Source organism: Clavelina lepadiformis, chromosome 7 (assembly GCF_947623445.1).
Source record: "Clavelina lepadiformis chromosome 7, kaClaLepa1.1, whole genome shotgun sequence".
Taxonomy (NCBI): domain Eukaryota; kingdom Metazoa; phylum Chordata; class Ascidiacea; order Aplousobranchia; family Clavelinidae; genus Clavelina; species Clavelina lepadiformis.
In genome coordinates this window covers 11,777,469-11,792,452 of record NC_135246.1, presented here as the reverse complement: position 1 = coordinate 11,792,452, position 14,984 = coordinate 11,777,469, and the positions used below count along the sequence as shown (strand labels likewise).

General features: G+C 37.4%; 1 protein-coding gene across 1 annotated transcript; it reads left to right on the top strand.

Moving 5' to 3' along the window:
- Positions 1–695: 695 nt before the first annotated feature.
- Positions 696–11,200, top strand: LOC143465601 (uncharacterized). The gene is made up of 16 exons (XM_076963984.1): positions 696–943; positions 1,991–2,174; positions 2,440–2,645; positions 2,884–3,010; positions 3,867–3,954; positions 4,816–4,932; positions 5,040–5,205; positions 5,377–5,592; positions 6,124–6,248; positions 7,072–7,243; positions 7,410–7,650; positions 8,292–8,494; positions 8,898–8,981; positions 9,062–9,254; positions 9,424–9,956; positions 10,089–11,200. Exons 1-16 carry the CDS (start codon positions 893–895, stop codon positions 10,215–10,217), a joined length of 2,835 nt encoding a protein of 944 aa, XP_076820099.1. The 5' UTR covers positions 696–892; the 3' UTR covers positions 10,218–11,200.
- The last annotated feature ends 3,784 nt before the right edge of the window (positions 11,201–14,984 follow it).

Below are 14,984 nucleotides of genomic sequence, written 5' to 3'. Positions count from 1 at the left end.
GACAAACTATTGCAAGAGTAGGCAGTAAAAAGCAGACTTAGTTATTCAGCAGTACAGTGTTTTGACCTAAGTTGTTGAAAAACGTAAGTTGAAAAATGTTAGGTCTGAATTGTCTGCAGTTAAATGCCGAACAGAAACACGTATGTTGTTTAAGCCAAACAAACATTAGTTTCACAATACTACTCAGACTCAGTAAACACTGAAAAGAAAGGAGTTAATTTATTGGCCTGACTAGCACGAAATGGATGAGCGAGCAAATGCGCGTTACACTTAAGGGTTTTAATTTATAGCCTGTAGGAAATTCTGGTTCACTTTATCGCCAATGTAAAGCATTGGTGGAGATACCAACAAAAGCGAATAGGAATAATGAAAGGTTATTATTTTGTATTTGAATACACTTAGGTTGTTATTTTGTAGTTGAATACGTAGCCACCAGTTGTTGCCAAAATCGCCGCTGTTGTGTTTTGTAGTGAACGAAGTGTAAGACCAGAAACAAAACAAACATTTGTTCAAGGTGTTTGTTAAAGCCAGTTATGCCGTCAGCAATTGTAGTACTCCTGCTAAAAAAAACGACGTACAAGGGTGTTCGTATTACTCTAATCATGATGTTGACTTTTGTTGAAATATAATTTACTCTATTAGGATCGCAATAAAAGCTTTTATTTGATTAATTTTTGGTTTTATGTTTCAGTTCTCTGTCAATAATTTTACTGAACATAGACTATTAATTGAAAATATACAGATCACTTTTCAATAACAACAGTATATGCTGTACTGTACATCTATCTCCGCTAGTGTAATTTTTGGAAAACATTTGGCTACAAGAGTGGATTTTAGTTAGAAGGAAAAGGAAGCAACCGAATGGGTTGCAACTTAAGGACTACGTCATAACATGAAAACAACAAGTAGTGAGTGCGTTGAGGCAAAAGACTGGCGTGATGTGGTAAGTTCCTGTACATATTGTGGATTGTGGTAATACCGGAAAATATGTAGCTTGACCAAAGATTGTTGCTGTTGTAAATCTGGTGCCATTTCGTTCCTATATTTTGCTGCTAACCTTTGTACTCTCTAAAATTGCTCTTGTTGTTGTACAAAATTAGAAATCCATTGTTTTCTAGAGGCGATAAACAATAGTTTCAAACAACTCTATGCACAGTATGACCTTGTTATGCACAGTAGAGCGATGTTGGCTATTGGTAGAATTTGCTTACCCTGTGTCTTATGTTAGTTTTTGACTAAGTTTCTGGGGTATATTTCTTTTGGAAATCTTTCAAGTCGGTTTTAAAAATGGAATAGATATAGCCTACCCCTATTTTAAATATTTTTTAAATAGGCTTCTGACTGACAAGTATAGATTTGAACGCTTAGCCTTAGACTAGGTATAGATTAAAAGTCTATATGATACTGTGTGTGTGTGAACCATACGTTTGTATTGTTTAAACATGTGTTCCGAAATACGCTCAATTGTTTATATAAAACACAAACAAGGTTTCATTTTGCTAATTGCAGCAATTTGGTACAAAATAGGGTTTCTTTTCGTAAGAATATAAACTTGTTCTAGAGCAATGGTCACGGAGCAAAGGCCAAATTAGCCGTTTTCAGTTAATAAAACAGGGGAATTCAAGTTTATCGCAAAGTTTTAAATGTGGTCACAAATTTCCATATGTCGCATTTGAAACCAGCACAATAAACAACCCTTTGCGCTAATAACAAACGAAAAATGTTTCTTAGCCATCAATTGACTCGACACTAGAGTTTTATACATTTTCGGAAAGAGGCCACCTACAGTTTCTTACAAAAACTTTGCTAAAATGAGTCCAACGAAAATTAAAAGTTATGCGCGAAAATACTACTATGAAATGTTTCGAAGCTGGCGAACAAAGTTCATACTTCTACGCCTTTTTTGCGGAAAAGCTTTGCTCAGAATTTAATGACTTTGCTTTCTAGGCAGATTTGGATCAGGAACGTCTCACGTTCTGGTTTATTTTAGGTGGAGAGACGTGATAGCTGGAAGGATCATCTTATCGTTCGTGTTTGCGCAGTGGAACAACTTGTTGATCGCGAAGATGCCCGCGTTGGGGACCAACTGGTGCTCCGAGATGTTGACGTTAAACAAGTCCGTTTAAGTTTAGCGACTTCTGACGATTATAACAACCACAATGACGAAAACAAAAGTAAATTTTAGTGGCCGTTTTACGTACTTCAAAAGATTAATCTCATTTTTAATGCCGATCGATTGCCAAATTTCTTTACAACCTGCTTAAGTCAACACGATATAGACATAAACCCTTTCTCTTTGTTAATCAACAGTAGCTGTTCATCGTTTTTTTAATCGTGTTTTGTTCAATAATTGCCTTAAAAGTAGAAAGTATACTTCAGTTTTGTATCGACCAATAAGTAAGTTTATCATACCCAACATGAATATGATGTAATTTGCAGGTGCTTGTGAGAGTGTAGAGATACCTATTAACTTTCGCGACAAATTTCGCGTCTGTCCGCATTTTGACTGGGAGCATGTCTTCCAGAACGTGCAAGAAATTTTGAATGTTTATCCTGCTGTCTACGATGTCCTTTTTTCCAAGGAGAGTTTCACTGTGAACTCGGTTGATATCCAAGCATTGGACCTCATGCAAATTATGGGAGTGGTACATACCCATTCATTTTTAGTAACACTCTTGCAGCACGGTAGCAAATATAGAACGAAGAGTTTGTAGCGTAGTAGACGTTATGAGTGGCTGTATCAACGTTTTAGTATAATTTTGCATAATGTTGCAATGTTTTTGAGTGTGATATTTTGTCGATATCACTATAGTAGTGATAATTAGGAATTCAGGGTTTTAATCCGGTGACCTATACAATGTGATTTACTTGGTAATGACATAGGTTCAAGATGTTACCGGTTCATCCGAATCGCTTCAAGTGAGAGTCTTGAAGACAAACCAACTCATTCTGCTTCCATCTACGATGCGAACAGAGTTTGTGCAATGGAAACAAAATTGGACTTTGCAAGGTTTGTTTGCGTTATCTGCATTGAAAATGATGTTAATCGTAGTCGAAAATAATACTTTAGTCGTAAATTTTTATTTAAAGTGAGGGGCAAGTTCAAAAAACAAGTTGATCTAATATGAAAGAACACTACTCACTGAATATCCTGGTAAAATAGTTTTGAAAAATAATTCTTGGTGAGGTAATTATAAGCAAAAGAAAATCGCTAAACTGGCCTTAAATGTGACGTAATGTCATAGGTAATCATACACAACATTCGCAAATTCATAAATTTAGCAATATCTGCTGCATATCACGTATGTATCTGTTACAGCTATGTAGATTAACTGTCAATAGCTTGATAGGTGACAGCCTGTAGCTCAACGACCGTAACCAGTACGGTACCGATTTGATGGGTAGCCTATGCGGTCCAAAGGATACCGTTAACTTCACGGACGCAAATGGTTGGCCTACCGGATGTTTTATGTTTAAAACAATCGTATAATTTGTTCAATTATAATGCTTCACGTTGCCAATTTCTTCTCATGACGCCTAATTGGACGTAGGCTAAACTCCTATGACCTCCACTTCCAACTTCAGTTGGCTACCGGAAAGCAACAGCAGCAGCATGTTGTTAAACAACTTGACCAATCTATGACATTACAAGAACATTCATCTACGTCACAAGGAAGGCTAAAAACTGAGACTTTTCGCGATTTTCTTTTGCTTATAATTACCTAACCACAAATTAATTATTTTTCAAAAATGTTTTACCAGAATGTTCAGTTAATAGTGTTTTTTCATATAAGATCAACTTGTTTTGGGACTTGACCCTCACTTACCAGGTGGTTCGTGAATTATTGGTTAATTCCACTATACAGATAAGATCACTCCCAAAGAAGAGACATTTCTAACCTATTCTATTTCGGAACTGAACCATTATTGGAAACCTGAACTTCGTCCACTGAAGTGAGTATTACAACGAAAAAGATCTACCAGAGCATTTTCTGATGGCTGTCTTGCATAGTGGGCAGTACCGCGGTACTATAATACCGAATTACTGTACCGCAGTACTTTTTCAGTACCGATACCGGTAACGTCGGTACTTTTGAAAAAAAGTACCGAATTACTTTTTTCAAGAAATTTCTGTCGGCCCCGATACTCGGTACTCTTCACATGAATATTTCAAAATTTTAACAAATATGTTTTCAAAAATAAATGTTAATTGATCCTTAATACCAATTTTAACATCTGTTGCTCTTTTTTAATCTAGAAATGTCAAGTAAAATTGCAAGCGATTAACGTTACATATGTTATGACCTAGAGTAACCTTTCCGGGGGTATAATAGCGGCAAATATTGCATTTACAGCAACATCTTTTGCACAAATAGTACCGGTACCGATTACCGACAAAGTACCGAACTACTTTTTTGAAATAGTACCGAATACCGGAACCGTCGGTACATTTTTTGCCAAGTACCGGTACCGTTACCGACAGTACATTCAAAGTACCGACTGCCCACCTGTGCTGTCTTGTCCTTAGCCTAGTTCGTTGCCGATAACTGGGTGAAGACATGAATGTTATAATGACAAATACTAGGGCCGAATTTGCGATACATTTTTTGGCATTGACTGCTTATTAAACACCAAATAAGTTATTATTGAAAAACTCTTTTCCGGTATTTAGGCCTATTTTCAAACAACTCTTTTTTGATTTGAAGTCAGCTTGTTTTACCACAAGTCCCTCACATTACTGTTTGTGGCATATTCTAACATTTCTTTTCAATGCGCATTGTATTATATTTCCATCTCTTTCTATATGTCTTTAAGGATTAAAGTATGTGGTGAGAACAAAGACAGTTTGACTGCATCTGGTACCGAAAACATGAAGAGAAAGCGGTTTGATGCGTTACGAGGACTTTTTAAGTCTAGGGAAAAACAATTGGAGTAAGTCATTTTCTCATTTTGTATTAGCGTATTGTCAACACCACACGTCTTGCATATATTGTGAATATTTACCTAAGTTCTATTCCTCTGCTGGCCTTATTTTGAAGCGAAAAGAAAACCGAAAAGGAATTCAAGACCGATGATGACTGGATGTTACCAAAAGAATGGCGCTGCAGAGAACTAGTCTTTGAACCGATACATATTGTCATCGTGTCTAACACGAGTGACCCAAATCGAAATGAGTATTATTTACCGGGGGATTTGAAAATAAAGGTATACATATGCTGGAGCTTTTTACCACAAAGTATAGCCACTTACCAAAAGGTGTTACGTCTACTTTAAACAACTTTTAGTTCGTATAGTGGCGCCAGTATATATGGCGATGTCATATATTTCAAGGAGCGAGATACTATCGTAAAAAGTCATCCGCATCTTTCCACGCAGGTCATGGAAGTAAAGACGCCAGAAGATGGTCCTCTTTTCTCATCCAATGCCGGAAGCTTGATGGACCTCAGTCCAAGATCCAGCCGCTCTTCCTCAGACCCCTCCGCTCTTCCACTGAGCCAACTCGACATACTCTCACTGTTAGGAGCAAAATCGAGGGGTCATGCGATTGTTGGGGTTATAGGAAGTGGAGCTGGCACGTGTTCGAGGCAACAGGTTGCTTCTCTATCTCATATTTGGCTAGTCTTGTGCGGTAGATAATTGTTTTCAGTGCTGGTATTGAGAGTTTAGTTTGATGATTCTCGCGTTGTGTGCGTTGCAAATGATTGCGCAGTTTACTATATACTTTTCACTACACCGCTTTCCAGGCAAATGTTTGTTTGAGGGTTGTTGCTGGTTTATAAGTTGTTTACGTTTGAGATTAACTGACGTCACAGGCCGATGTCGTGCCTTGGCTAGCATTTTAAATGCTGTTTGCAGACTTGGCACATTAGGATAAATCAAGATCGCAATCTTGTACACCCCGATGCATGTTAGTAAGCGTTTTACTAACTAAGAAACTTTCAAATATTAAATGCAAGCTGAAGACAAGTAATATTACAAAACCTCTCATCACAAAAATGTGTTTAGTGCTTAGTAACCAACTAATTTTATTGACACATGTACAAGTTTGTCCGTTTAGTCAATGTTCCACATACTTCCATGAACATGATCAGAAATCTGAGTGAATGTTGCTTTTATCTGCAGGGTTCTCTTTCTCACGGAACTTGGGTCGCCCTTCATCGAACTCGCCGCGTTCGTAAGTTGATAATGACGTCACAAGACTCAAAACGTTTCCTGGTTTCAGCGCATTACAATGGCAACTTCGAAAGGTTTGTAAGAATACGTAGTGTTTCAAGGCATCAGCAAAAGGCAACTATTTTAAGCTGTTTATTCCGCCTGTAAAAAATACATTAGCTTTGCACAGTAATACACAATGGGTTATTTATTTGCATGACGTTATCGGGAGGGTTTTACCGTTTTCTGCAATTCATGGAAACTTGTTTGTTTTCTGAAAGAATTTGCATAACCATGGTACTACAGCGTCTGCATTTTCGTATCCTATCGTGTCCATATAAAAGTTAAATTGCGAATGTTCACAAATACCCGAATTAACTGAAATTAATCAAATTAATTGAAATTGGTAAAACCGGCGGCAAAGAGCCAAAAAACATGATTGGGTTATATGCAAAATGTATTTCTAGCAATCAATAACGGCACGTTTTTCTTGTAGATCTTTTTTGATAAAAATATTGAATTTAATTTCTTCTAAAAGCTGACTTATGTGATGATGCTAATGGCATTAAATGTGGCACCCGCAACGTCCAATTGTTACCTCCATTTAAGCTTAGCACCTTTGGCTTGGCTTTTAAAACTAGCTTACCATGTTATCTTGGTTTTATACGTTTCAATCATTTTTTGCCAAATTTTTACATAACGGTTGGTAGGCCGAGTTTTGCCCTGGAGACCACTAAAACAGTTTGAGGATTGGGGTTATTTTCATAGTTAAAGAACTTCAAGTTATAATTAGTTATTTACATGCATTTTAATAAGCCATTTTTCGGTAATAGTAAACTTTCTTTAAGCTGTCCGAAATATCGAATCAAGTGAAGTTGCGCTAGCAAACTTTCACAGTGTGCTTTGTATAATTATCAGGTTGCCTTTGATATTTGACTGCGCCGGGGATGTCCCTACAGGCGACGGAATGACGTACATCACGAGGTGTACGTCATATCCGGTGGAAAAAATACTGGATCCTTGCTACGAGGGTCAGTTCGTGCAATTCTCGAAAAGTTCCGTCATAAAAATCAAAGACAAAGACGTCAAGGTTTGCTAGCAAGTTGAAAAAAATTTAGCTAATGATGAATATTGTATAGTTACCATAACAGAAGCCGTATTCTTATTGTGAAGACGTGATGATGCAATTACCAAAGGACAAGTATTAAAACAAAGGGCAAGTTTTGCCGTGTTAGCAACTCTATTTTGCATTGCAGGTCGTCCATTGCACAGTGTCAAGCCAGGCCAGTGGACCGCAGCACTCCGTTACTTATCCTGTTAACCTTCCGGGGAGGTTTGAGCGAGTTGAACAACAATCATGTTCGGGTATTATGACTTCACAGGACCTCTTTAAGAAGATATTTCCTATTTGTGTGAAAGTGGTTGGATCCGATTTGAGTCTGGGGTTTGATCCACTAGCCCAGAAGGAAACCGTAGTTGTGAAGGGCAAAATAAATGGTGAGACTTAAATAGTTATTCTAAAAGTAATGCAAATATATTGGTTGTCGCAGTTCAGACGCAGTGCTCCTCAGACGTAAATTAAACAGTGACATTTTCGTTGCATGTCCTTAGAGGCAGTGGTTCTAAAACTTACTGGATTGAGCCCAGCAAATTTCATACACGCATTCACTGAGCTCTTCCTGAATATTCAAAATTATACATTATACAAAACAAAGTGTATCCTGATGTACATCGAACACCAGATACTGATTCATCAAATCCTAGGGGTTCGATCGAATCTAGTTTAAAAACCACTGCTTTAAAGTTATAACAATAATTTGACAATTTACACAACTAATTTTCGCACTTTTCCGAACGATCAACGCTGGGCGTATGGCTGACGCTAGCGAGCTTCACATAATTACATTCCAGTTTACGAACTAGCGTTATCTTGTATTTGTATGTTCACCTCGTGCAGATGTCATACAATGTAGCCTACTTAAAAACAATATTATTTGTTGTTGTACAATTTTGTTGCACGCGCACGAAATGATATTGTTTTTGTGGGTATACTATATACTGCAGCAGTCACGTACTCAATTAGAACGCAAACTTTCGCTTTTGGCGACGGCCTTAATCTATGTACTTTTTATGAATAGAATTGACTGTCATTGTTGAAAGTCTCCGAAAAACCGATGAAGGTTTGAAATCGACCGGAGTTTTGCACGAACTCCCCGCATCCCGGAGCGCTATCCTGCTCCGTGAAGTGCAGTCCACCCAGGACGGGGACGACCAAGGAATCGACCCTTTTCCCAGACGAAGTGACTTTAAGGGACTGCAGAAGCTTCCATGCGTTGAACTGGTATTTTTACCTTAACTAGCCTAACATTTTGGGTTACTACAAGATGCAACGTTCATTTTATGGGCAAATTTGCCCTATAAATCGATTTGGCTTGTTAACCATATTTGTCTTGTTAAATATTATCGTATACCAACCTACAACTCAAACTTAAACCTAACTATTACAAAAAAGATCTTAGTTTTAGATGTCTTTTATCCTTGCATATTTGCATAATTCTTTATTTTCAACAACGACATTTTCCGATACAATAATCACTTCATTATTTTTACGTCTATATTGGATCACCTTCAGGCAAATTGACGATCGTATTAAATAATAATATTAGATAATAATGAATAGTATTAAAATTTGAGGCCTGTTTGAAAAATGCAGTTTTTTACATACACTATACGACTCACTTTAGCTTTCGGAACGCGATGTTACGGAATTGCAGGATTTATCCAAATGTTGTTCCACAATCTCTCTCACTTCACCATCGCCGTTTGAGGTCGGTACACATTACATGGCACACAGAGTTAGGCGTTGCACCGCGCACAATTAGTTGGAAATATTTGTGTTTATTGCTAGCCACCAAAGGAGACCGTTTCTATTCCCGAGGTTCCTGAACGGCAACCAGTTCGGTACGCCAAAGTTGTCAAAGCCCAAACGAACCAAAACCGTTTCACGTTTGAGAAATGCGAAGCAGGGGAGCTCTCCGATGGCGGAAGTATAGATCTCGAGCGCTCTAGTGCGGATGACTTGGATTTGTCGTCTAGAACACGTGCGTTGCAATTTAGCTTAACACAGCATTGACATCTGTTTTGTTAATTATTTTTAGATATTCTTGTCTTACGCTTGGTGTTAGAAAAGTATTGTTTCAAAGTGGCTTAAATATATCATTGTATATCGTTTTTAAACTTTTTTAAGTTAAATATTTCTATTTTTCACAGCGGGTTCTGCATCAATGGAAATTCCTCTAAGAGATGAACACACAGAGTTATACGCATCTGCTGAAGACATATCTAGAAAAAAAAGTGATGTGCTTTCAGTGGGAGAGAAATCACCTTTCAGCGCGCCTCCTATTCCAGCGCCAAGAAAAGGGAGAAAGGGAAATGCCGAATTGGCAACTTCACTACCAAATATGGACTGCGACAAACCGGACAGGGATTTCCCCGTCCAAGCCCAACGTTTTTCAACAGAATCGATGTATGATGTTCCACGGAGCTTCAGCGTCGGTCAATATCCCGTAGAATCGGAAATTAGAGAGTACGATCGACCAACAGTATTAAGTCCCGTTGATAATGATACAAATTCTTCTCTTTCGACTAAATCTGGATTTGTCGCTGAACCTTTATACGACACACCGCGTCCGACCACTGGACCGTTCACGTCTGGCGAATACGCTATGAGACAATGGGAAATGTCAACCGCGTCATACAAAACTGAACATGTTGAATACGATTTCCCAACGACTCCTGTTAATGTATGTACAGTTAAGTAGTATTGTACTTTGTAAGGCTTTCGAGCCGGGTTAATCTTTGCCTTTGTCTCAATTTGCAAGGCAAGGCAAGGTCTTTTGACAAGTTAATATAGGATTGCTTTTGTCATTGTTCAGGTAGCGAATGGTGTCCAGGGAGCAATCATCGATGAAGCTTATGACGATATGAGGGGTACACACAATAGCAGGTTAAGCCCTACAACAATGCCCGGTCGCCCACCTAAGCCAAAACAATACTGCGGCTAATGAACATGTTATTGGAACACGGATGATTTAGTTAGCAGTAAATTATGATTTTTAATTTGTCTGATTGTTAATGTTGCGGTACTCAAGCCATCTGTTTGATCCAAGTGTGACGAAATCTCCTGCAATTGTTTTTTTAACAATATAGTGATGCTATATGAGCGATTCTGTACACGTTCCGATTAATACTTTGGCAATGTACGTATTAAACTATTTTAATAAATTATGCAATACTATCTTAGTGTATTGGCTATATTACAGCTTACACTTCGTGAAGATAAATTTAGTTTTGGATATCATCACGATTATATCATTCGTCAGTATTTAACTTAAGTATTAGTTTTTGCTGAAAAAGCATTTTTTCCACAAAGAGGAACTCTGCATTTGCCGTTAATGGATTACAAAAATAGAGAATAATTGCAATATGATTTTGTAGTCTTGTGCAGAGTCGTAATGGCTCGAGTCAGTGACTGGACTCGAGTCATTTTGGAGTCACAAGGCTTTGAATCCCTTTTTAAGAAAGTATAAAAATGACTTGACTCGAGTCATCGTTTGAAACGACTCTACTTGACTAGAGTCTTAAAAGGTAAATAGCTTGAATTGAGTTACGATTCGAGTTTGTGGTCATAAAAAAGTTATTTGTTTAGCATATGTGACAACGTAGCCTACTGCAAGACATTCAATTCTTTTATGCAAAGAGTTTTGCAATGTGAAAATTTCGAAGCATCTATTTGCATTTGTAAACAAAATTAATTCTGCCAAAAGCAGCATCTTTGCATCTGTAATAATCTATCTTCAATTATACTTGGAATTGAGTCTGTTCAATTTGCTTAGATTTACTTCAATGTGTTTGTTTCGCCTTGGTCATACTGTACTATGCCCCAAGTTTTTGCATTGTATAGGCAATAACGTTTCGACTTACTATTGTTTTTTACGGTAACGTTTGTGCAACGACTATTTTTCGAATAAAAGCCACTGTATTGAGACCATTATTGTAAGGCACGTGTTTCCAACGAAGATTGTTACAGTTCTATGTTGTGCTATTTTCGTATATCGCAGCTTGCGAAGGCCATGCTTTTGGTCGTTCGTTCGCCTTTTACCTTTGCCCACCCAGCAGCCTTGTGTTGACTGATGTTTCCAAACTGGACTTTTTAGATGCGGCCGCGGTTCATTTAATGGTCTTTGATACATTTTTTCCCGAATCGTTGAAAGATTGCATGCCTGAATGAAAATTCGAATTATATTTGCATGAGACCAAAGATAGGGCGTATCAACGCATCAAAATGATGTATGGCATAAGCATTTTGCTCATTGCGTTCCATCAACACTTCCATTTGTGGTACCGAGGAAAATGTTATCGCACCTTCCCTATATGTCGTGTGCTACCAGGATTCGTTCTGGGGTCACCGTGTTACGAAAGTAGAACATAATACAAAATCCAGTGACAGCACTTAAGGGACTTTGTAACAACGAAAGAACAAGGATCAAATACAAGCGAAAACGAACGTTTGAAAGTTCTTTAATCCACAACTTGTTTCTCGAAGTTATCAGTTAAGCTACTTAACCCACACCTGGCCGCAGCGTTATAAGTAGGTAAGCAAACTGTCAGTACAAACATCAGGTGCGCAAACATGACCACACTCAATTGTTATTTCAGATTAAAATTGCCAAGCCTCGGATATGTCCGAACATTCAAACCATCGTCGTGTTTTAATTGCAAAATCCGTCCTTCTCGTTCTCTTTTTTCGCAAACCTAATGTCAATAGAGTAAATGTCAACGGGGTGATATCGGAAAAAAGTACCTACATTAAATGTTTTTCTAAAGACAAGTCATTATATGTTCAAAGCATTACGATTTGCATGTCATCGCCACATAGATTTTTAGTAAGGCAAACATTTGGCGTGATTAAAAACGCAACCTACCCGCATTTTTGGTGAAAAGCTACCAGACATACACTGCTATAGGGATTAACGAATAATCCCTTGACAAATAGGAAAGCAGCATTATGCTTCATAACCTAACAAAGACATTCTATAACGACATCATCAAAAGGTCCGTTCGCGTATTGTTGTTGGTTAAAAACAAATCAGAATTCACATTTGTAGAATGAAGCGGGTGTTGCAAGAATTAGTTTGATTAAATAGTATGTCGCAATAAAACGTGTCCATCGTTGGCTGGTGACAATCCACATAGCCCACAGAAGTTGGAAGGAAAGTCAATAAAGATTTTATTTTGAAAAAACGCGGTAGCCTGCTCAAACATTGGAGTATTAATCCAAAAACATACATATAAACTTAGACTATACCTATGTAATCACTTAAAGTTTTTCATTTTTTCACAACTTCTGAGACATCATTTTACAAAGTCATGCCTTATTTACGTCTAATCTGAGTTTACCGGGTTCCATTAAACTTATTTGTTGAGTACTGAAAGACACCTGTTACCAGCCTTAAGGATTTTTTCCATTTAGTTTTGGCCGTCGTTTCAGGTTCATTCGTTTTTTGTGATTTATCCTTAGAAGTTTACACAGAATGTTTGTAGATGGGATAAAGTTTTTTTGGTATGGTTTTCATTTTCTTAATGCATATTTTTTCATGTTTGTTGGACTTCACGTTGTATTGCCTATAAAATTTCAAGCAAATAATAACATTAACAATCCAAAGAGGTGATAGCTAGCTATTTATTCTATAGCCTAGGCTACTTTAATATTTAATTCCAACACTACACTTATACAGTAATATCTTATAAAGTTCTTTATGACAATAGAATATTTTTATCAATCATATAGCTCATAAAATTCTAGTTTAGAATTTTTCATGAAATTTGAAATTATTCTAATTCTTAAATCCCTAAAAAACAAGCTTTTCTATACCCTTGAGTAATAAATGATGTTGAAATATATTACTTTTTCCTTCCCACCTACGCTTAAAAATTTTTATCCCAAATGCGGGCTTGGGTATAAATAGGGGTCCCAAGCACTTACCGTTAAATCCAACAACAAACAGACAGCGTTCGTTCATCGGAGGTGTGAATTCAGTCGCTTTCTTTTCAAATTTTGCGAAACATTTTCTACCATTGATCCTCACACGTGAGAGCAAGCGTTCTCCTTAAGTCTAACCCATTGAAAAACGTAGACGAATTTAATCTACCATTGACTGCTGGCAGTAGTACTACTGTTCTTATTAACTGTAGTTGTGTACGTCTTAGGTGCAGTGGGTCAATATTGCAGGTTAGTTTTATTTTAACCGAACGTGGCGGTGGTTTCATAAGTTAGCTGTATGTGAAATGTTTTACTGAGCAAGAACTTTGTAGTGAATGAACTGTCCGTAATGCATGATGGATATTGGATTGGTATTGAGAAGGTTGATATATAACTGAAAGAAAGAAAAAAGGCAAATAAAGTGCGGTACACCCTATAGGCGCTGGCCTTTACTGCATACATAAGCATTTGCCTGAAGCCAGACGTTCATAAAAAATTTTGGTGGATAATTTTTCTGGTTCCGCTCAAATTGAAAGTTCTTTCGCACCATCGTCAGAATGCTGACCGTTATTGACCATACGATACGCTCTTTCGAAATGCAAACATTGCGCTTCAAAGATCGTCTATTCTGGCAGCCAATGTAAGTCGCGCGTTAACGGGTGATAAATAGGTTTGGCTTTGAAGCAAATAATGTAAACTCTTCCAGTTACTCAGAGGGGAAACTGAAAGCCACCCTTTTCATTATCAATCGGACTTTAGAGAAATAGGAGTATCTGTGTGGTCTGTATTCTATTTATTTTCCCCTGGCTACAGTCAGCTGCAGCTTACTCAGTTTTAGGCAGAAGGCTGTGACCCTATCACTATGTGACAGGTTTTGCATTCCATCTATGCATATACAGAACACTTAAAGTCAGCTTTTTGCCACATTACGTTGAGAGCAAAATCTATGCCTTTATAATGTCATACTAGACTAATAGGCGGGTAATAGCATTTCTTCCAAATTGTAACTGTAAATCTATCATGTCTTCAGTTGTGCAAATTTAGAAAAGGAGTGGTAAATCCTTTATTTATATCGGATGAATAAACAACAAGCATAACCATTTAGGAGTGTAATTGTATACTAGCGTAGCCGTGATTTGCGAATTCGTAGTACTCTATGTATGTCATCAGACATGTATCAATTTCATTGCTGCCGAGGTTCTTATCCACAGTCATTTTCTACCAACATTTTGCATTGCAATGGGCAATTTAACATAAGTAATTTACTGTAACAAAAATGTACGTTTGACATTAAATTCAGTGCATTTTAAATCTTCAATATGAGAACAAAAAGTCAGAAACAAATTTTGCTTTATGAAAGGAACAACAAGTTAAAGCGGCATGGCTTATTAAAAGCAACGTCTGCGCAACCAACGAGGCTAACGCAAAGGCTAATGACTTTGCTACTTAACATGATATGGATCGAGTCGTGCATTTGGGGTCAATGAAGCACAGTATTAGTCGTTGTAACGTGTGTAGTGGCAAAAGTGAGATGTTACCAGCTTTCAGCAAACTACTTTTCCAGTTTTATCATAAAGTTCTTTAACATTGAAAGTAAACAGACTTAATTTTATTATTATTATTATTTAATTACAAGCAGGCTTTTATTTACCAAAAATATATCATTTTACAGTTTGCACGTCTAACACAGAATCTTGTCATACTAACACATACCATCCCGTTTTAATGGCGTAATAAAGAAGACCTACGTTCTGGACATATGGCAGCCATTTTGATTCTTCGTACCTAC